General features: G+C 58.5%; 10 protein-coding genes across 10 annotated transcripts; 5 read left to right on the top strand and 5 right to left on the bottom strand.

The window, feature by feature from the left end:
* Nucleotides 1–618: 618 nt before the first annotated feature.
* On the top strand, nucleotides 619–2328 carry SDRG_02803 (hypothetical protein). Its single transcript, XM_008608405.1, has 3 exons — nucleotides 619–1227; nucleotides 1279–1413; nucleotides 1460–2328. Exons 1-3 carry the CDS (start codon nucleotides 649–651, stop codon nucleotides 2258–2260), a joined length of 1515 nt encoding a protein of 504 aa, XP_008606627.1. The 5' UTR covers nucleotides 619–648; the 3' UTR covers nucleotides 2261–2328.
* An 86-nt stretch (nucleotides 2329–2414) lies between these two features.
* Nucleotides 2415–3144, top strand: SDRG_02802 (hypothetical protein). The gene is made up of 3 exons (XM_008608404.1): nucleotides 2415–2662; nucleotides 2722–2870; nucleotides 2922–3144. Exons 1-3 carry the CDS (start codon nucleotides 2498–2500, stop codon nucleotides 3097–3099), a joined length of 492 nt encoding a protein of 163 aa, XP_008606626.1. The 5' UTR covers nucleotides 2415–2497; the 3' UTR covers nucleotides 3100–3144.
* Nucleotides 3132–4924, bottom strand: SDRG_02801 (hypothetical protein). The gene has a single exon (XM_008608403.1). The coding sequence runs from the start codon at nucleotides 4860–4862 to the stop codon at nucleotides 3162–3164; it is 1701 nt and encodes a 566-aa protein (XP_008606625.1). The 5' UTR covers nucleotides 4863–4924; the 3' UTR covers nucleotides 3132–3161.
* Nucleotides 4925–5400: 476 nt separating this feature from the next.
* Nucleotides 5401–6844, bottom strand: SDRG_02800 (elongation factor 1-alpha 1). The gene has a single exon (XM_008608402.1). It carries the CDS (start codon nucleotides 6809–6811, stop codon nucleotides 5483–5485), a length of 1329 nt encoding a protein of 442 aa, XP_008606624.1. The 5' UTR covers nucleotides 6812–6844; the 3' UTR covers nucleotides 5401–5482.
* Nucleotides 6845–9799: 2955 nt separating this feature from the next.
* SDRG_02799 (hypothetical protein) lies at nucleotides 9800–10300 on the top strand (the record flags this gene model as incomplete). The annotated part of the gene is made up of 2 exons (XM_008608401.1): nucleotides 9800–10156; nucleotides 10211–10300. The coding sequence occupies 2 exons, from the start codon at nucleotides 9800–9802 to the stop codon at nucleotides 10298–10300; spliced, it is 447 nt and encodes a 148-aa protein (XP_008606623.1).
* On the bottom strand, nucleotides 10288–12003 carry SDRG_02798 (hypothetical protein; the record flags this gene model as incomplete). Its single annotated transcript, XM_008608400.1, has 2 exons — nucleotides 10288–10804; nucleotides 10870–12003. 2 exons carry the CDS (start codon nucleotides 12001–12003, stop codon nucleotides 10385–10387), a joined length of 1554 nt encoding a protein of 517 aa, XP_008606622.1. The 3' UTR covers nucleotides 10288–10384.
* Nucleotides 12004–12186: 183 nt separating this feature from the next.
* SDRG_02797 (hypothetical protein) lies at nucleotides 12187–14371 on the top strand. The gene is made up of 9 exons (XM_008608399.1): nucleotides 12187–12367; nucleotides 12421–12726; nucleotides 12770–12980; nucleotides 13030–13139; nucleotides 13182–13376; nucleotides 13427–13594; nucleotides 13639–13722; nucleotides 13775–13955; nucleotides 14002–14371. Exons 1-9 carry the CDS (start codon nucleotides 12219–12221, stop codon nucleotides 14335–14337), a joined length of 1740 nt encoding a protein of 579 aa, XP_008606621.1. The 5' UTR covers nucleotides 12187–12218; the 3' UTR covers nucleotides 14338–14371.
* SDRG_02796 (hypothetical protein) lies at nucleotides 14350–15552 on the bottom strand. The gene has a single exon (XM_008608398.1). The coding sequence runs from the start codon at nucleotides 15531–15533 to the stop codon at nucleotides 14373–14375; it is 1161 nt and encodes a 386-aa protein (XP_008606620.1). The 5' UTR covers nucleotides 15534–15552; the 3' UTR covers nucleotides 14350–14372.
* Nucleotides 15553–16715: 1163 nt separating this feature from the next.
* SDRG_02795 (hypothetical protein) lies at nucleotides 16716–18048 on the top strand (the record flags this gene model as incomplete). Its single annotated transcript, XM_008608397.1, has 7 exons — nucleotides 16716–16845; nucleotides 16888–16927; nucleotides 16978–17041; nucleotides 17090–17233; nucleotides 17283–17329; nucleotides 17375–17513; nucleotides 17563–18048. The coding sequence occupies 7 exons, from the start codon at nucleotides 16716–16718 to the stop codon at nucleotides 18046–18048; spliced, it is 1050 nt and encodes a 349-aa protein (XP_008606619.1).
* SDRG_02794 (hypothetical protein) lies at nucleotides 17916–19432 on the bottom strand (the record flags this gene model as incomplete). Its single annotated transcript, XM_008608396.1, has 3 exons — nucleotides 17916–18377; nucleotides 18424–18544; nucleotides 18597–19432. The coding sequence occupies 3 exons, from the start codon at nucleotides 19430–19432 to the stop codon at nucleotides 18111–18113; spliced, it is 1224 nt and encodes a 407-aa protein (XP_008606618.1). The 3' UTR covers nucleotides 17916–18110.
* Nucleotides 19433–21226: the final 1794 nt, after the last annotated feature.

Here is a 21226-nt window from a genome sequence, read left to right as displayed (position 1 = left end):
ATCTCTCCTCGTCGTCTCGTGCATCGTCAATATCTACTATGTCAATACAAGTCCTTTTCTTCCATCCATCTCGCTTTTACGCCTCGACTTTGCTACCTTTTACGCCTCGACTTTTCGACTTTGCGAGCCAGTGTCGAGCTTTTTGCCGTCGTCCAGCGCCGTTGCACTGTCGTGTGAAAAAGCCATTTTGGAGGACCTCACCTGGAAAGCCGACGCTATAACACTGCCTAGCACTGAGAAGCGACTGGCCTTGGCGGACTTTGGGATCAGTGTCCCGGCTTAAAAATGGCTGGGGAATCCTGATTGATTGTCACTCCATGTACCTTATATAGCCCGGTTGGTTGACGTTTGGTATTATCAATGGTCGATACACCTGTGATAACCTGAACGTCGACCAACCGGGGCCCAATGGTATATAGCATCCTTGTGACGGCAATGTTGGGGAATGGAACACCAGCAAGTAATCTGATTTCCCGCTCGGATCACTTGTCCGGATAAGATTTGAAATCTTTGTGAAAAGTGCCGGATACCACACGAGCGGCCTGTGGTATTAATAAAATTGCGTGGGTCTAGCCGCGAGTGGCGGGCGGGCGTTTATCCGGATCGTTTGACCATTGCGTTTATTTTCCACCAAGCGATCGAGCGACGATGAAGCGGACGCGCGTGGACGGCCATCTCTCCAAGGAGGAGTACGCGAGCTCGGAGGCGACAGCAGGCGGATCTAGCAGCGGCGACCATACGCTCGCCTCGGACGACGTCATGCGCAGCCGGCGCGTGGTTACGGCCCGGAGCACGGAGCGCAAGCGCCACGCCTATGCGCTCAACCAAAACTTTTACCAAGGTATCAAGCTCCAGCATGCGCAGAACGCCAAGGGCTCGTGGGTCGACAACATGGCCGAATACTTGGCGTACGTACAAGAGATCGAAGGCCGGTACGGCGACAAGAGTGGCGTCATCATGACCTTTGGCAGCGGCGACTGCGGCCAGCTCGGCCACGGTGTCGACGAAGACAAGGACATGATCGTGTCCGTGCCCCGCGTTGTCGCAGCCCTTTCCAAGCAACAGATCGTGCGCGTCGGTTGCGGCGGTCTGCACACCGCTGCCGTCACCAAGGACGGCAACGTCTACACTTGGGGCTGCAACGACGACGGCGCGCTGGGGCGGACGGGCGATGAGAACGCCCCCGCGCTCGTTACGGGCTTTCCCGCCAACACCTCCATCATCAACGTACGCGTCAACCCCGTGGGGTCGCTCTTGTCTCATTTTTGGCCTTGTTAGGTTGTCGGCGGCGACTGCCACTCGGTTGCTCTTGGCGTCGATGGCAGCGTCTTCATGTGGGGCTCGTACAAGGACAAGGAAGGCAAGCTGTGGTGCGACGCGGCGACGCCGAAAGAGACGTTCAAAAACAAGCAGGTATATCCTCCATGCTTGGGACAGGACAGTCATATCAAGCGCGTAGCTGACGCCGTTCCGCATTCCGGGCCTCTCAAACATCGTCGATATTGACTGTGGCAGCAGCTTCAACCTCGCGCGGGCCGCCGACGGTCACGTCTTCTCGTGGGGTCTTGGCGAAATGGGCCAGCTCGGCCGCCCCGTCTCGGACAAGATCCGTGCACCGTCGGGCGAGTACGACCTTCCGCTCGTCTTCAACCAGCACCTCAAGCCGGCGCTCGTGCTTCTGAACGGGAAGAAGCTCCTCTGCAAAGCGATTGGTTGTGGCTCGTACCACTCGCTCTTTATCGCGAACGAGACGGGCGGCATTTATACGACGGGCTTGAACAACTATGGCCAGCTCGGGCTTGGGCACGACGCCAACCAGATCGAGCCGCAGCTCGTCGAAGCGCTGAGCCACAAGGTCGGACAGGCGGTTGCGGCCGGCACGCACAACTCGCTCGTGCTCATGGCCGACGGCACCATGTATTCGTTTGGGCGCGCCGACTCGGGTCAGCTCGGTACGATCGATAACCCCGAGACAGGCGCGATGAAGGAGTCGCCGCAAGAAATCATCGTCAAGGCCAAGAGTGGCCGCGTCTCCTTTGCCAAGATCTCGTGCGGCTCAAACCACTCGCTCGCTGTCACGTCCGAGAACGACCTCTATGCCTGGGGCTATGGCGACATGTGCGCGCTCGGCACGGGCGAAGAGAAGGACGAGTACAAGCCGCGCCTTGTCGACTGGACAAAAACCAAGTTTGGGCCCGCGCGCATTCTCCAAGTGAACGCCGGTGGCCAGCACAGTGCGATTGTCGCGCTCAAGGACTAGTGTAATTAAGCCAATCAAACGATCCTTGGATTCGTATATGTACATCGAACGGGGTTCATGATCTCTCATTACATTTAGTTAGTTGGTCCAGTCGACAAGGGCGTCTCCTAGTACAGCAAATGGTGATCCCATGCGGTGATCCATTGCCGAGTGTCGGAATCTGGGCCGGATTTGATTGGCCACTTTTTGGCCAATCCAAGCACGGCAGTCACATTTCCCAATTCGAATTCGAGAAGCATGAGCCAGCCAAGCAAGAACCCGGCCGACTGCGCCGAGCCCGTGTGCCACTCCAAGGCCGACCTCTTCCGCTCCAACGTGCTCTTCGGCGCCAAGGCCAAGGCGGCGCCGGCCGACGACTGCCCGCTGGACCGCGAAGAAGTGGGTCGCGCGACGTGGGGCATGGTACGACGACACTACGAGGAAGATGCTGGTGATGCTGATGGCACATGCAATGCTGCTAGCTGCACACGATGGCCGCATACTACCCCGAGACGCCGTCGGATGCGATGAAACAGCACGCGACCAACTTTATCCAGGCGCTTGGGCAGCTCTACCCATGCAAGTACTGCGCGACGGACTTTGCCGAGAACATTGTCGCGAGCCCGCCCAAGTACACGACCTAAAGGCGTCACGCAGTCGACTCATGACGTCGCATGTGTAGAGTTGACTCGCGCGTCGACTTGTCTCTCTGGCTCTGCGAGCAGCACAACATTGTGTCCAAGAAGCTGCAAAAGAAGCTATTCCAATGCACCATCGCCGCCCTTGACAAGCGATGGAAGGTCGGTGCGCCGTCCTGCTACGGCAAGGACGAACCCAAAGCGGCCAAGCTCGACCACTAATACACCAATTTCCGCCTTCTCCAAATCCGTACTTCTCGTCAGTCGATTTCATTTGTACATCTTTAGCTGATCGTGCACCACGACGCCGGCGCGGGCTCGTCCTTGGCTTCGATCGGGGTCGTCGACGCCTTGGCATCACTGCGCGCTTCCTTGAAGAGCGGGAACGTCGTGATCGCAACGGCCTCGTCCTTTGCCGTCGGCACTTCTTCGAGTGGCTGCGTGAGGAAGACGTACACTTCACGGTCGTTTTCGCGATACACGCGCGCAATCTCCACGTCCGGGAAGAGCTCCTCCATCTTTACGGACGCCAAGCTCGTCGGGTGCGTCACGACGTACACGTGGCGACGGTCGAGCTCTTGGTCAGCATTGCCCACGTCCAGGAACGCACCTTGCTCGAGCACCATGAGGTTGATGCGGTTCTTGTACGGTGCGAGGTCGGTGGCGTCGGCCGCCAGCGGCAGCGACTCGAGCGACCACTTGTTGGCGCTTGCCGACGTGAAACCAAGGTACGCGATCGCCGTCATGAGCGCGTCAAAGCCCGCTTCGTGGCACGGCATGTTCTTGCCGTCGTCCGACTTGGTCAGTGCCGCGTGGTACGGGTCCGAAGCGCCGTCCGTGATGAGCGATGCAACGTCGGGCTGGAGCGTATCGCGCATCTTCTCAAAGACAGCCGAGAGCGACGTCGACTCGAACGACTCGCGGAGCGGACTCGCGAGCGCCAGGTGCTTGGTGTCGTAGATCGTCGGAAAGTGCGTCTGGAGTTCGGCTTTGAACTCGCGGAGTGTCGCCGGCAACGGCGCGCAAAACTGGTGGTACAAGTAGACAAAATCGAGGAGGCAGTTGTGGCCAATGATGGGCTTCTTTGCGTCCGAGAGCAGCTGGATGACCTTGGAGAACCCGATGGCGTCTTCGACCTCTTGGTTCATCGTGTCGATCTTGCGCTTGAGCCGGTTCTCGCGCTCCGACTTGTCGGCGCGCACGAGGAGGACGCCGTCGCCCGTCGACTCGGTGTAGATCATGTCGGCGAATTTCGTGAGGATGCCATATTTGGCCGCATGGAAGATGAGGAGGCGCCGGAACGAGTTGCGCGCCGGCAAGAAGAGCTCCTTGTTGTCGTCCGACGGCGGCGCTGTGATCCACGCCTCGATGTTGGCGATCGTCTCCTTGAGGAAGTCCTGGTCGAAGCGCTTGGTGACGTTGACTTTTGAGGGCGGCGACTTGGTCACGTTCTTGAGGCTGCGCGCGTGGTTCTTGCGCACATAGGCTTCGTTCGAGCGCGTCATGTACGGGATGCCATCGCGGATAAACTTGTTAAAGTCAAAGCCGTGCTCCGACATGAACTGAATCGACGACGCTTGGCACAAGAAGCGCGTGTCCATGTTGGCGTACGGCCGCGGAAACACGTAAAAGTTGAAGCACTTGATCCACGTCTTGTCGTCCTCGACGTGGACGAGCGCGAGGCCAAACTGCGTAATGAGAAAGTTTTCGCCCGACGCGCGCACCTTGGCGTACCGCTCCTCGAGCGTGTCGATGACCTTCTCGCGCGTCTTCTCGTGGGGCGTGAGGCCCGTAAACTCCGTGTCAATGGCCGCGTACTGGCACGAGGGCAGGCGCAGCTGGGCCTCGACCTCGGCGAGGGCCGCGCTAAAGTTGTGGCGGGTTACTTCCATCGCGCTAAGATCGGAGATGACGTGGACGCTTGCGGCGAGGCGCGGACGGGTCAGCAGAAGCGGATTTTGCAGCACCCGGCGACTTCGAAGCATCTTGCGACCTTCACGTGCCAATCACCTTTGGACGACGCGGTTCAAAATCGCCTTGCTTTTTGTATTCGCCCAGTGTATTTTTATTCCGATCCAAGCGCATCCATGATTGGTGGAAAAGTGATCCTCTGTCGACACGGGATTGGCCCATTACCAACATTTGGCGCGAGGACGAAAAGCGGTTGTTGGAACCAGGCCAGGATCATGCTGATGGAGAACGCCCGAGGACGCCAGGATCATGCTGATGGAGAACGGCCGAGAACGAGGCCGTGCTGGCAGGCGAGACGAGCGTATACGCGTAGGAGGTATGGAGGACATGAAGGTGTAGTGACTGAGGCCCCCGACGTCCACTGACGTTCGCCCTGGACATTGGCACGACCGGGATAAGATGCATAAGATCCGCCTTTCGCCACAGTCACAGATAGCCTATTGCTTGCATGCGAAAAGAGGGCTCGGCTCGACTGCGACGTAAGAGTAGGGTCGCAAGCATCATGAAGGCTGCTGATGCCAGGAGATTCTGCATGCGTAGGAGAAGAGGAGATGAAAGAATAAGGCAAAATGATTTATCTCAATATACTCTTTCAAGGCCAAAGGACGAAGGTAGCAAGTGCACGGGGTACAATTTACTTCTTCTTGCCGCCCTTGCCGGCAGCCTCCTTCTTGATGACGCTGTGGATGACACCGACGGCGACCGTCTGGCGCATATCACGGACGGCGAAACGACCGAGGGGCGGGTACTCCTGGAACGACTCGACCGTCATGGGCTTCGTGGGCTCGAGGATGACCATGCAGGCATCACCCGACTTGACGAACTTGGGGTTCTCTTCGAGGACCTTACCCGAACGGCGATCCATCTTCTGCGTGATCTCCTTGAACTTGCAGGCGACGTGGGCCGTGTGGCAATCGAGCACCGGCGAGTAGCCGTTGCCGATTTGGCCGGGGTGGTTGAGGACAATCACCTGGGCGGTGAAGTTCTCCGTGCCCTTGGCGGGGTCGTTCTTCGAGTCCGAAGCGACGTAACCACGGCGGAGTTCCTTGACCGACACGTTCTTGACGTTGAAGCCGACGTTGTCACCCGGGACAGCCTCGGGGAGCGACTCGTGGTGCATCTCGACCGACTTGACTTCCGTCTGGAGGCCGACGGGGCCGAACTGGACGACCATGCCGGGCTTGAGGACACCCGTCTCGACACGGCCGACCGGGACCGTGCCAATACCGCCAATCTTGTAAACATCCTGGAGCGGGAGGCGGAGGGCCTTGTCGGTGGGGCGCTTGGGGGGGTTGAGGTTGTCAAGCGCTTCGAGGAGGCACGGGCCCTTGTACCAGGGCATGTTGCCGGACTTCTCGATCATGTTGTCGCCCTCCCAGCCCGAGATCGGGACGAACGGGACCTTGGCGGGCTTGTAGCCGACCTTCTTGAGGTAGTTCGAGACTTCCTCCTTGATTTCCTCGTAACGGGCCTGGCCGTACATGACCGACGAGTCGTCCATCTTGTTGATGGCGACGATCATCTGGCGCACACCGAGCGTGAAGGCGAGGAGCGCGTGCTCGCGCGTCTGGCCCTCCTTGGAGATACCGGCCTCGAACTCACCGACGCCCGAGGCGACGACGAGGATGGCGCAATCGGCCTGCGAGGTACCCGTGATCATGTTCTTGATGAAATCGCGGTGACCCGGGGCGTCAATGACCGTGAAGAAGTACTTGGGCGACTCGAACTTCCAGAGGGCAATGTCGATCGTGATACCACGTTCGCGCTCGGCCTTGAGGTTGTCGAGGACCCAGGCGTACTTGAACGACGACTTGCCGAGCTCGAGGGCCTCCTTCTCGAACTTCTCGATCGTACGCTTGTCGATACCGCCGCACTTGTAGATCAAGTGGCCGGTCGTCGTCGACTTACCGGCATCGACGTGACCGATGACGACGAGCGAGATGTGGATCTTTTCCTTGGGCATCTTGTGGGTTCTTCAAAGGGAAATTGAGAATGAGCTCCTCGAGACGGTGGCTCACAGCCGCAAATCAATGGATGGCGTCGCCTCCACTTCTTTTACCCCGACCCCTGCAGCCAATCAACGACCCCGCGCGCCGCGTTGTGCCGCACGTGATTGGCTGAAATAAATTCGAAGCCGGCCTCCACCAATCACAACGTCGCCGCCCGTCATTCAGCGAGTGGTGAAAACGCTGCCATTTATTTTAATGCGCGGCGCGGTATCCGGACAGGACGGATACGGTGCCAGGCCAACTTCAACGTGCGTTGTGCATGGCCACGACGCGCAGTTGGACCGAGCATGGAGGCGGAGATGCGTCGTGGCGACGGACGAGATGCGATGCGGTGTAGTACTAGCGCTCTACTGGCGCGATAGGTTCGCGCGGTAGGCTGGAGAGAAAGGCCAATGGACCGGACACCGTGTCCAACGATAACTGTGAGCGTGAGAGCTTGCATGTTGTTCTCTTGGATGGGACGAGTTGTCCCGTCTCGTGCGTGTTTGAGAGGCGTAGACTACAACTAGATGTTCGTGCGCGATGTTGCTACGCTCGTACTCGTACTCTTGTCCTCCTTCACAAGGCGAGCGGTCATGGATGAGAATCATAGTACGGCGCCAAGTGCAGGCATCCACCCAATCGGGCCGTACCGCATCTCGACACGCATCACTGTATAGCCTTTCCAGTCGAAGAAGGATGTTTGTTATGGATCAAGGGTCAGTGCGTGCTTTCGCGGGTGTGTTGCACTGGTAACGTGCAGAGATCTTATAGGCCTCTTGATGCTCCGGTAGGGAACATGGATGGTTTGGCACTCGCAATGTTATTCCCACCGTGAGCATTCAAGCTTACAGCGTACACCACATTACCACATTGCTGGTGGCCAACTGCGCTTCTCGCGAAGCGTCTCCACTCGAGCCATCTCTCCGAATATGTACCGATAGAAGCACCCGTTTGGTACCCGGCGGTATATGCCAAGGCAGAATCAAACTTGCAGACAGAGGATGTATACATCGTGATGCGAGCTGCACGGCAGGAGGCGGTGCGTCGATTCCAATCGATGCCCAGTGCTTTCACGTAACACAAATGAGGAAGTCTAAAAGGGCGCCATCGCGAGCTGGTATTCAACCGTTGCTGCCTTTTTAGCACATCATGTCGATTCTCAGCTCCAGGATCCGTGTACAGTGTAATAACTTCAGAACGCATGCAGCAACTTGGGCGCAGGAGAGTTTCTAGTGTCGGTGGTTCATCACAAGTTTACTCAGCAGTCCTTCTTGGACAACTACTGCGTAGTACAATGTTTCCAAATTGGAAGCATTACTCGCACTACTAGTACGAGAGTCGTGGAGGCTCAAGGCACTTACTGCACAACTCTCAACACACTTGCGTTTTGCATTTTTGACCTTGGTCAACTTGCACAGTTGAATACCTGTCGTGATGCCAATATGTACTACACGTCATTCTTGTCTACTCACTCAGTCCCAGAATCGACTAAGATCGCATCGAGTGGAATGAAGTTGCACGGCACTGGCATTCCATCACTAAAGCAGCTCTGCCATACCACCCAGGACCACCGATCAGTTTTTTCCGGTTAAAACGACCTGAGTGCGATGAGCTCCGAGTGGCGAGTGCACAGGTCCAAGCCACGGCCATGAAGGAACTCGCGCAACAAGACATTCTCAAGTCCGAGTCGAGCTTAAAGGAAGCCGAGTGTAAGTCCAAGGGACAAGTCGACGCGTTCCGGGCGATGCTCATGTGTCAAGGCAGTACAGACGCATTAGCTCGAGCTCGAGCACGTGCTCAACCATACTCAAAGTACATCAACATTGCTCGGTGGGCTTGAGTCGCGAAGTTGGACGCTCGTGGTTCCGCCGAGACCATGCTCGCTTGACGTTATCGTGCGCTGGTACATGTCGAGGTCATCAGGTCAGGGAATCCATGCCGTTGCGAATGGGCCAGAATACAGTACGACACGACTGTACGGTTCGTTTGGAGATGAAAGAAGCGGACACGACTGGCAATATACCTCTATGATGCCCTGCATTGTGTGGGGGCCGCCTGGATGTTGATGCCACGTGAGCCCTCGACGTTCCTGGACTCGAGACGACCTGAGTACTAGTACCACTTTTGTTGCACCGACATGCCTTGCAGCCCGTTTTCCAAATAACTGGGGCAAGGACGTCGTCTCGTAGTCGCAGCTCGCTCCTCCTTCTACCTACTAGCGCTGCCTGCATCCATGAACGACATACGCAATCTTTCGAAATCGTGGACTTGGATGGCGCCTCCATCATCGCAAGGCAGGGTCGTTGTCGGTCGTGTCCCCGGTCTCGATCTGTCTCGGAAATGCTTCGTGGAGCGATCTCGACTCATCGTCTAGAGGCAGCAACAGTGGAGTAGGCAGAGTAGTAGGACCTTTTTCCGACCAAGGACTGGAAGACTGGTATCACGATCCGACGACGTCGCCCTGTCGCAAGGGCGGACGTGCCAATGTCGCAAGCGGCGAGTTACATGGCAGGCAGCGGCGCACAATGTGCTCGAAAGCCAGCTTGCTGTGTAGACGGTGCATGTCCCAGTACGGATCCTTCCACATGTATTTCCATCCCAGAAGTTGGAGCTCGTATCGTACATTTTGTGAATCATTATGATATCTTCCTCTTTTCCGATCTCGCGAGGGCCGCCCGCGCTCGCGATCTTGGAGCTTTTTGCCTCGGTTTTTCGAACCGACCAATCATATTCAAACGGCCCAATCTTCCACCACGTGCTTTCCCCATCAAGAGCTCTGGCCAATCATCGACACCTTCAAGGTCGTTTAAGCCGTATGATTGGCGCGTGACGGGGTGTGTACCATTTCAAGCGAGATTTCCACCAATCACATTTCTTTCTCTCGAATGTGAGGCGCTGGCGATGGTTTAAAAGTTTGAAAAAACTTCGAACGTCAAACCGCAAGAGAGCAGCAGCCGAGCATGAGCACCCGCAGTGGCCGTACGATCGCCAAGGTCCAGCGCTTCGACCCGACGTCGACGGGATCGCCGAGCGCGTCCGCGTCCGAGTCGGAGGAAGAGTCCCCGAAGAAGCCGAAGAAGGCCGCTGCCAAGAAGGCCAAGGTCCCCGCGTCCAAGGCCGCCAAGGGCATGAAGCGCAAGGCTGGCAAGGAGAACGAGGATGGCACGCCCAAGGAGAAGCGCCCGCAGACCGCGTACTTCCTCTTCATGGCTGAGGAGCGCCCGGCCCTCAAGGTCGAGCACCCCGACTTCAACATCAAGGAAGTTGCCGTCGAGCTCGGCGCCCGATGGAAGAAGCTCTCGGCGGCCAAGAAGGAGGTCCGCTTCCTACCTTGTGTGCTGCATTTGTGCTCATGAAATTAATGCGAATAGAAATTCCAAGCCGAGGCCAAGAAGCTCAGCGACGCATACAAGGCCAAGAAGGGCGAGACCGTCGAGAAGGTCAAGAAGGCCAAGAAGTAAGACGACTTGCGGTCGCCTCCGCCCACGAACGGCGTCGTTTTCGTTTGTATTTCCACCTATTTCCCGAATAGTGTATGTATTTGATCACGAACCGTGGCGGCTGTCGTTTAAGATCGTGCGCAGCGACGGCGCAAGCGTGCGCTCGCCCGTTACCAGCGAGTTGTGCTTGAAGATGTGCCCCCGCGGCTCCGAGTCGCCCATGATGACGCCCCACTCGCCGCGGTTCAGATTGCGGTGCGTGCGCTCGTGCTGGACACCGTACCGCAGCTGCCGCCCGACCTCGCCTTTCACAAGCCGCGCTTCGTCGTCGTCTGGAAGCGCGCCAATGATGTACCGATCCTTCGCCTCGTCGTCCGAGCTGCTCGACTCGGAAAAGTACGGGTCCAGTGCGTACGGGTCCGTGCACGGTGGGTCCGCTCCGCTTGGCACGCCGATCGACGGGCGGCGCGCCACGTCAACCACAGCCGCTCGTTTCATTTTGGTCTTGACCTTGTCTGGCTTTTCCTACGCACCATACACCATATTACAATCATGCAGCGGAAGACGACGGCGAAAGCGCAGCAGCGTACACTCTCTTGCTCGTGCGCGTGCTGGACGAGCTGGGCGCAGAAGGCGCAGACCTTGACGCAGTCGTAGCACGCGGGTGGCCGCGCCAGGCTCGGGTTGAGCTCCTTCATGGTCGCATCCCAGCGTCGCCGCAGGTCCATGATGATCTTGTACGGGATGTCGAGCACGAGATTGCATTTCGGGAAGATGGCCAAGCACAGTTTGCATGCAACGGGGACGCGCTCGTCGGGCCCGACGACGGGCGGCTTGCCAAACTGCTGAAAGTACTTGGCTTTCTCAAACGTCTCTTGGGCCTTGAGGTCCACGTGCATCTCGAGGAGCTGCCGACGAAGCCGGTACACGCGCTTGTGCTCTGGAATCCACTTTTCGTGCGAGCCCGCGTTCGCGTCGTCCTCCTTGGACTCGGGAGCGATCGACTTGTCGTCGTGGAGCGTCACGATCTGCGGCAATGTAAAGATACCGGTCGTCGTCGCGACCTTGGAGAGGCGCCGGATGCGCTCCAAGGCCGGGCTCCGGGGCGCGGGCACGCCGTTCTCGTCGACACTACTACTACTGCGCCCGCCCACGTCGTTCTTGACCATGCGCCTCGGTTGCGACGCGGCGCTGGCTTGGCGTGGCTTGAGCGTCAAGAGAGAGGCCGAGGCGCGAGCGAGGCGCGCCGCCCGCCTCTCTTCGTCTTGATTGTTGTTGGTGTTGTTGCTGCTGTTTTTGTTGTCGTTGTTGTTGTTGTTGTTGTTGCTTTTGCTACTGTTGCTGTTGTTGGTGGTGGTATCGATCTTGGAGTACGTTGGCAGCTGTGGTGTGGACGCTGCGAAGGCCGACTTGGGCCGCAAGCCACCGGCCACTTGGACGAGCACGGGACCGGCTGCCCGCCGCCGCTTCTCGCGCTCTGAAATCGCAAACTCGACAAGAACATGCAAGAAGGACGGCGGCTTCTCGCGGTACAAGCTGTCTTGAAGCGCGGGCAGCCCCGCCACGTCGAGCATGTGGTACCAGACGCTGGCCGAAGGCGACGGCCGCTCCAGGCTCTGGAGTTCCTGGACAAAGGCACGGTGGGTACTGTGGAGGCTTGACGCTTTGAGAAAGTCCTGCACGAGCAAGAGCACAAAGGCGCCAACGTCATGGTCGTCCGTCATGCTTGGTGGTTGAACCCAGCTCGAAACCGATGGACCATGTGGCTAATCGCACGCAACTAACGTCCGCACCATGGTCGTGAGCCCGAGGCAGGGTGCCAATACCTACTAAAGTACCAAAGGCATAGTACAGGACACTGCCATTCTTTGCATCTGCCTGACATTGCTCTGTTGTCGCCTTCTTCGACGTCTGCGAGGTGCATGTGAGTTGGCGCCACATGCTTGAAACCGCCGCTGCCTTTCTTGTGATGCCGGACGCACCTACCGCCCGACCGCTCTCGGGCAAGATGCGCTCGATCCTCGGCACGCGCGGCTGCCTTCTCTTGGCATCGATCGAGCCGGTCGAGCGACATCGGGCGGAAGGCCGGTGCGTTGCGCATTCTTGCCACAGGCCTCTCCCACTATATATTGATGTATTAGTGTCAAGGCACTTGGCCGTGGTGTGAGCGACAGCCAACTTGAAGAAGCAAAGCTGCTTATTGAAGAGGAGCGCCGAAGCAGCACCACCGACAAGCTCTTGCTCTTCGTGCTTGATGCCAAGGCGGTGTTCCGCAACGGCGGCTTTGGTCTCTCGTGCGGTGACGCGATGCTCAAGCGGATCGCAGCGCTCGCCGACGCACCAGATAAACGGACGCTGGACCTCTCCAACATTGGTCTCTGCGACGCCTTGGTGACCTCGCTTCTCGCGTACTTGGTGACGCCGTCCTGTCCCGTCGTTGCTCTCAAGTACGACCATCATCCTCCCATGTGATCTCATACCAAACCAAAGTATCGCCAATGCCAAGCTCGTGCCAGCGCAGATTGTGCGGCTCGCCAAAGCGTGCTCGTCGCGTCTTGAGTCGTTCCAGGCCTCGCACCTCGTCCTTCCCACGTCCCGATTGAAGGCGAAGCGCGTGGATTGGCGCAGCACAGGCTGCGACCACATGGACCTCGCTGCGATTGGCGCGCTTCTGGAGGCGCGCTGCAAAGCTTCCGTTCAAGTACCAGCTCGATGACCTCAAGAATACAATGGCGTCGACACTGCGATAGGTGCTCGACCTCTCGGAGAACCCGCTCACGGGCGTCAAAGGTGTTCTCTTTGGCGGCATCGAATCACTTTCGTCGGCGCTCATGGCCCTCAAGAAGCTCCAGCATCTCTAGTACGCAAGCTCCAAGCGCATTTTGTATAAACAGGCGTGTAGCATGGACGACACGCGCCTTCGGAGCGACGGCCTCGTGCTGCTCGCATCCGGGCTGCTCGCGACCACGTCTCAGGTGACGCTGCTCTCGCTGAGCAAGAACGACGTGACGCACAACGTCGCCAACCACGTGTGCCACGACGGCGTCGACGCGCTCTGCGAAGTGCTTCGCGGCTCGCACACACTGCAGACGCTCGTGTAGGGCTCTTGAGTTTTGTTTTTGAATGGAGTATACAGAACGCGCGTAGCCTGGCGGCCAACGACCTCGACTACGACAGCGCCATGAAGCTCAGTGCGATTCTGCGCGTGAACGACAGCATCACGCGCATCGATCTGAGTGGCAACAACATTGGATCCTCGGGGCTCTCGCATCTCGCGCGCGCCTTGCACTTCAACCCCCCTCTGCGCGACCTGTGGTAAAGCGCGGGCTCTGGCAATGCGGCATCTGACATGGAACTAGTCTGCGTCAAGCAGGACTGAACTGCAACGCGTGCGCCTGCCTCGCGGACGCTTTGCTTCGCAACTCGACGCTGACGACGCTCACGTAGACATACACTTTTGTTATGTGCAAAGTGAGACGATCATCCATGATGTAGCTTGTCGGAGAACCCAAGCATCAAGGAGGTGGGCTGGCGCCGCCTCGTCGAAGCGTTGGAGCAAAATGCAGTGCTTTCCTCGCTTGTCCTGGAGCCGCCTGAGCACAGCCGGTACGCGAGCCACGTCGAACGTCTGCAGGCGCTTGTCAATGCGAATCGCGCGCTCCGCAACGTCCAGCAGGTGCGCTCGGTCGGCTATTTGCACGCACTCATCACTGATACAAAAGGCGCTCGCCACGTTTGACTTTAGCGCGCTCTCGGCGTTTGCCCAAGTCAACTTTGTCACAAAGTTGCGTGCGTTTAGCGAGGCCGAGCTCTGCACACTCCTCTCGAATCAATCGTTCCAGCAGCTGCGCATGACGTCCGCGCAGGTCTCGGCGCTGCAGTATTTCTCGTCGCTCGAAATGTACGACCCGCTACGGCGGTTGGTGTGGGCCTACGACGCTGTCACGCGCCGCACCGCAAGAGCTACCGACGATACTGCGAACGACGACCGTCGCGTCTGGCGCGACGTCGACCTCGTGACGCTCCCGCCACTCGGGGTAGCCCGCCATGTCTCATAACACCCAACACAGTTCTGTGCGTGGTGCATCTCGTGTTACTGGTCTACTTTTCGCTGGCGCTTGGTCGGCGGCGGCGCTTGCTGGCGCTGTTTTGCTAGCCGCTGCTTCAACAGCGTCGTCTGCCGCTCCGTGTGCTGACGGGGCGACGTCGCGGACGAGTCGGACTCGCCCGACTCGGAGTCCTCGGCCATGTCCTTGACCATGTCGACCGACCGCTTGCTGATCCACGTGGCCACCGTTTGGAGGGCGCTCGTTGCGTCATAGTCGGCGTCGTGAAGCGCGAAGAGCACTTCGTCCGGCGCGACGAGACCGCGCACCATGTCGCCGTCCACGAGGCTCGCACCGCCCGTGCCGTCGACGAACGTCACGCGGAATTGGCCGTCGATCGGGAGGTACTCTCGGAGCACGACGGGGATCTGCTCCTTGGATTTTGGGTTCCACGCGTACGCAATGTTGCCGATCGCGAGCTGGAGGACATGGGCGACTGCGAGGTACGTTTTGACCTGGCGCCGCGCGAGCTTCGGCACCCACCGGCGGTTGAGTGGTGCTTGCGGCGGCTTTGAATTGAGCGGCGGCTTTGCATCGAGCGGCGGCTTTGCATCGAGCGGCTTGGGCTCAAATGGCGGAATATCGGCCTGATAATTTGGGCCGAGGCGGCAGTTGACGGGCTCGGCGTCATCGGCGTCGATCTTGACAAACGGCGACGGAAAGGCCGACGGCGCGTACGCATACCGGCACAAGTACGTGTGCAGCGGCTCGTCCTTGAACTGGTGCAATGGCATGCTTTGCACGACGTAGCAGCGCTGCAGAATCGCGGCCATCGGCGCATCGCCCGAGAACGGCGACGCAAAGATCTCGTTGTCTTCCGTCTTGAGGTCGACAATGTCAGTGTCGCGCGCCGACGAAATATGGTTGCCCGGGTGCGTCGGGAACTGCGCCATTGTCTTCTCGTCCAAGTCGGACGGAAAGTAGTAGTACTTGCCCGTGAAGCCCTGTGCGTGGAGCCCGATGATCTCGGCCACGTAGATGACGGCGCTATCGCCCTTGCGCCCGGCGATCTCGACGTGGTCGCCGACGCGGTACTCGCTGCTACCGGTCCTCGGGCCGTGCACGGGGCCTTGGAGCGTGACGTAGCGGGGCATCTGCGCAAGCCGCGGTCGTCGGTCAATTACCTCGTCGGCTCCCACTGTGGGCATACCGGCGCGTACTTAGCCGGATGCATCTCAAATAGTGTTATCACGAACGGAATTAATGTAGGATGCAAAAGCGATAACGAGCCAGTGCGATGTGGCGTGTCGCGATGGCATTTATTGTCTACTCTTTGTTTTAATAGGGGCATACAGAACGCAAGTCATTTTCGGGCTGCTGCCGCCCGTCGAGACGCCGAAACATACCATTTCTCAAAGAAAAAAGATTATCGAACGGTATACACAATAATGTACATTTTTGGAGACACTTTATGCTGAATGCTGACACGGACATGGTGTGAGCTATCGATGATGACCAAGCTTCCACATGGCCTTCCTGGCAAATGGCCTATCATCCCGCTCCTGGCTTGATGAATTAAATGAGCCAGCCCGAAGATATGGGTGCCACCAGACGCGGGCTTTCTTCTTCTGGCATCTCGACTTCGCTACGTCGCACGATCGGGTCTGGTAGTCGGTTTATACGCCGTTGGTGGTTCAGGAGCACGGGCGCAATTGCGCTCGGGTCGAATAAAAACCCGCGAGAAGCTGCTGTCGGTCGTATTTTCCATCTTCAACGCGGCAGATAACCATGGAACACACTATCATCGCTGTTGAGAGGTCTGAGCCAAATGCACATTTTAAAGAGCTGGGCTGCTGCTAATAATGGTGGCTGCTCCTAGGAAGGCGCGTCTTGGACTGGTATATAAAAGCGCTTCTCGAGGGCCCTATGCGATGGACAGACGCCAAGTGGCGTGTTTATGGCGCACGACCTAAAGACACGGTTGCCAACGGCACGGATCAAAGTAAACGTTCTCGTCGCACGCAAAAATTAGAAACCCAGCGCGTGGGACACGACTGGTTGGCTTCAACCAGCGCCAGCCAGCGCGGCTACTTCGACTGGCGACCCCATTGGCATCGTACCTCTTACGACTGCGCCCGGCTAAGAAGCACCGTCAGCGCACAAGGTCGGCACATCATCCTGGCGCCTCGACAGCACCCAAACGGCATGCACGCGATCGGTCACACAAGCGTTGTTTGGTCCAATACACTGGATGCCAGACGACAGGCACGGTCCCGTACACTGTACCGTAAATACACTGTACGAATCCCGATCGTCCCACGGTGGCAGCAGTTGGGAGCGCAAGTGGCGCATTTGCCCATTTGCATCCTTTGGCCTGCGCGGTCTCGTATATGTCGCGCCTGCACGTCCAGCCTCTCTTGCCGACCAAGGACAAGTCGTTCTACGACAAGATCGCCGCCTACCCAACCAGATTCCCCGGCCGCCGAAAAGCCGTTTCCGAGCCGCCCAAGATGGACGCCGGTGCGTCGGTGGCGCGACTGTGCACTCATGCTCGTTGAATAGCGCGGCGCCCCAAAGTCCGCCTCTGCTACGTCTGCGGCCGGTACGCCGTGCTGCTCGCATCCTTTGCATAGCTCATCGTGTTGGCGATAGCGAGTATGGTCTCTCGTCGTTTGAAATCCATCTCAAGCAGTGCAAGCTGCTCTGGATCGCGCAGGTTCGCAGTGTCTTTTCGATGAGCGACGCAGGCACGACCGGATGATAGGAGGAGAAGAAGCCACTGCGCGAGCGACGACCGGTGCCAGAGCCGCCCCAAGAGCTGCCCATTGAAGCCAACGTGCTCTACCAGCTCTCGCCCGACGAGCTCGAAGCGCAGAACCGCGCGGCCGCCAGAGCCTTTGAGGAAAAGGTTGGCTAACGACGATGCCCTTCACGCAGCGCACTCATGTTGGCGCTAGGTCATGGAGAAGTGTGCGTACTGCGGTCGCACGTTCAACCCAGAGAGGTGCAGCGTTGCTTGATCCGCACGTTTCTGAGACACGAGGCATAGACTCGCGATTCACAACCGCAGCTGCACGGCAGAACGACCCGCCCGCGCGGTGGGCACGGCTCGTCTGTCACCGTCGCCGTCGCTCAGTGCCGACTCGTCGCCGCCACCAACGACATCAACGACCGAGCCGTCGCCACAGGTACAGAGATCGATGGCATTTCCGGTCGCGGCTGAGCCACCGAGGCTAGAGGACCAAGCGAACCGGAAGTCCGTCGTACACAGAGTCCACTGCCTCGTCGCGGTCGTCCATGTCGTCGTATGCCGACTCGACGGCGTCGTCACGGTCATCCATGTCCTCGACCCTTGGGCGGCTCTCGCTGACGTCGTCGCAGGGCCGGCCATCGTCCCAAGGCGGCCGGCTCTCGACGTCGTCGTCCCAAGGCGGCGGCGGTAGTCGACCAACCACGCCACCGCAGCAGCTTCGCGGCTCGACGCCGCCTCAGACGCGACCGAGCAGCCGAGGCGCGACGCCACCCGGCGCCGACCGGTCGCGGCCATCGACGCGCATCGAGCTTCCGGCGCTTAGCGCCTCGCCACGCCCAACGACCAAGACACCGGCGTCGGCTGCGCAGCTGGCCGAGTTTCAAGCCAAACTCGACTTTTGGGAGGGCCAGGCATTGGCCATGGTCCGCGACATTCGCGCCATGAAGGAGCTTTTGGCGCAAATGGCATAGCCGGTCTTATATATACCCGTTAATATATATACAATAACGACCGCACTCCATCGTCCTTCTTCTTACGCATCGCGCCAGACCTTGAGCGCCTTGTCGTACGAGACCGTGAGCAAGACGCCTTGGGCCATGTCCATGTCGCGAATGAGCTTCTCGTGGGCCGTAAACTGCGTCAAGAGGCGCTCCGACGCCACGCTCCAGACGTTGAGCACGCCGTCGCCTTCGTTGTTGGACACAATGTACTTTTCCGAGGCGTGCCACAGTACGCGCGGCTGGCTGTATGGACCGGCCTTGTGCCCGTAAAAGCTCCGAAGCACTACGTTCTGAAGGACCTACTCGCGTCGTGAGTCTGTTTCATTCGCCTGTCGCCACCCTTACCTCAAAGACGAAATGGCGGTTGGCGTCTGTGGCCGCCAAGAGGTACTTGCCGCTCGGCGACGTGCGCAAGTCCAAGATCGTGTACGAAACGTGCTCGATCCCGTCCGTGTTCATGTTGAGCCTACGTGTGTGTTTGCATGAGCTAGGTAGATGCAGAGCAGGATGGAATGTACCGAGTCTTTTCGAGCGTCGCGCAGTCGACGTAGTGGAGGTAGCAGTCGTCGCGCACCGCCAGCGCAATGAGCTCAGCATGGGTGGTAGACGCCGGCACGACCGCGAGCGCTTCGACGGTGCCGTTGAAGTAGTAGCTCTTGGCAATGAGGAACGTGCTTGTCGCGTCGTCCAAGCGATAGAGGTGCGCCGTCTTGTCGCTGGCCGCCGTCACAAACGCAAGGCCCGTCGAAAGCCACGCGTGGCGCACGTTGCCTTGCCGCGTGTGGTTGTGGAAGGCCTGCACGAGCGTGAGCTCGTCGCCGTTGAGCTTGAGCACAAACGTGCGGCCGTCCATGCAGTTGGCCAAGAGGTAGTCGGCGTACGCGGGTTGAGGGTGGAACGCGAGCGCGAGCACGGGCGCGCCAGCGTCGAACGTTGCGAGAAGCGCCTTGGACGCATAGTCGTGCACCTTGACGCAGCGGTCGACCGCGCCCGACGCGACAATATGCGGGCGCAGCACATGCCCCGACACCGAGAGCTCGTTGAGCGTGTGCGCCTGCTCAATGCACGCGAGCTCGGTTTGCGGGTAGAGGCCGCTTCCAGGCGTCAAGAGGTCTTCGGGCACCACCGGCTCGGCGATGGCGAGACCGGCCATCGAGCTCTCGAGGGCCTTGAGCGCGTCAAGCTCGGCCCGGAGGCGCGCGTTCTCTTGCGTGAGGAGCTCGTTGGCCTCCGCAAGCACGTCGTTCTCTTCGTTGAGCTTGTAGATGCGCTCCGACGTCGACGATTGCACTTGCGCGAGCTCTTGCTGGACAGCCGCCAGTTCCGCTGCAAGCACTTCGAGTTCGGTCGCCATATTCCCGTTTGCGTCCGGTAAAAGGCACTCCAACCGGAAGGCACTTTAACCCATCGCCCAGATGCGTAAAATAGGTGGAATGCGGTCTCTGGACTTCCTTGCCGATAGCAAACACAGCACGACAGGACTTGCGTTCGAGTAAGAGAGAGGTCGACGCGAACACGTATAACCGAGCCATCAGTAGTGCCCTTAACCCATGAACGACAGCAGAAAATAGAGCAAGATCGCCACAACATCCTCAGACGCGCTGGATTGGTGCATCTATTTTTCAAGAGCCAATCAGAATTGTCGATTCCATTCTGTTATCGCTTCCGGCGTCGTGCCCGTGGAGATGTTGCCATGCCAGATGAGCCGCGTAATTGACGCCCGCTCGCTGGTACCTTTGGCACCCAGCACCAACACCAGCACCTCCCAGCACCACGTTCACGCCAAGCGAGTGTAGCGACGAGAGGTTTTGGCAGCGAACGCTACGTCCGACGGTCTACCTGAGGACTTGCAGTCTCTCAAGACAATTGTCAAAGCAAAAGGCAAGCAAAACGCAAACCGTGGTGTCAAAGACAGAAGTTTCCCTGCACGAACAGCGCTACGCTTGTGCGGACGACGCTTATGCGGGCGCAGACATGTGGTCGTATGCCGGCTTTGCATGAGCGGTCGAGTGCTCATGAAGCCCAACAGTCGCTGGCACTTACAGCACCAGAGGCGGCAGTCAGTTACGGAGCTTGGGCATTCCTTGGTCACTACACGCATGTCGACACGTTTCGGCGCCACCAAGACGACGGTGCGTGATGCAATGTGCGATCCGATCCTGGGGCAGCATTAGAGAGATTTCGCAACTCACTTCCCGTTTCCATCTGCGCTTCTATCCTGTCATAAACAATAAAAAATGGGAGGTCTCTGAAAACTAATCGTAGAATTCACCCAAATCGACCAAAAACGGGGAGCGAAGGCTCCCGTCTTCGTTCAGTAGGTTAAAGTGCGTCAAACAGTGCTTGAGGCTTTAACCTTATTTAACCTGTCGAACTCACGCGCCCATGTCACTTCCAACTTGGCGCGACGACTGACAACTGGCCAATCTCGTCGGACGACGACCGCCCCGATCTTAGATCCGTCGTTGATGAACCCCAAGACGTTCGTTAGAGGCGACCCTTTAGCGACAATCGCGTCCGTGTACTTCTGGAGGCGCTTGGCGACGAGTGTCCTCTGGAAGAAGAAGACGTCGGCCCACTTGTCGTACTGTAGAGAGAGCATCGAGCACATAGTCGTGTATGCGGCACAGAGACTCACGCGACCGACCGAACACGATCATCATATCACAGTACCGCCGAGGGTAGGCCAAGCGGTTGAGAGTAACGCAAAGGGCTTCTACAGCGAGGTATCGACCCAGTCCCTCGTCGATAACGACGGCCGGGAGTTGGAGAGCACGTGAGAGGCGCGTCAAAGAAGTCCCGCCAAAGCGGAAATGCAGGGTTGCATCGGCGTCGTTCATCGAGTCGAGGACGAGGCGCGCTTTCGGGACCAACGACTGCTCGACAACCGAGAGGAGTAAAGTTAGCAGTAGGAACTGGCGGCGGCGCTGACGAGACATACGGCGACTGCGGCGAAGCAACATCACAAGCTCGCGGCGACAACATGGCAGAAATCGATCATGACGAGGCTCACGCTACTGCAGTAGTAGCACAAGACAAAACGAGGATGGGATCCTTCTGAAATTTTTGCGAAATGAAAGCTGTAGTTGCTCCCGTCTTCCTCTGCATTCGAATGCAGACGAAGACGGGATGTCCAGTGCGAAATCAC

Source organism: Saprolegnia diclina, assembly GCF_000281045.1.
Source record: "Saprolegnia diclina VS20 unplaced genomic scaffold supercont1.6, whole genome shotgun sequence".
NCBI classification, from domain to species: domain Eukaryota; phylum Oomycota; class Saprolegniomycetes; order Saprolegniales; family Saprolegniaceae; genus Saprolegnia; species Saprolegnia diclina.
The sequence above is the reverse complement of the archived record's forward strand: the minus strand, read 5'-3'. Positions and strand labels throughout refer to the sequence as shown.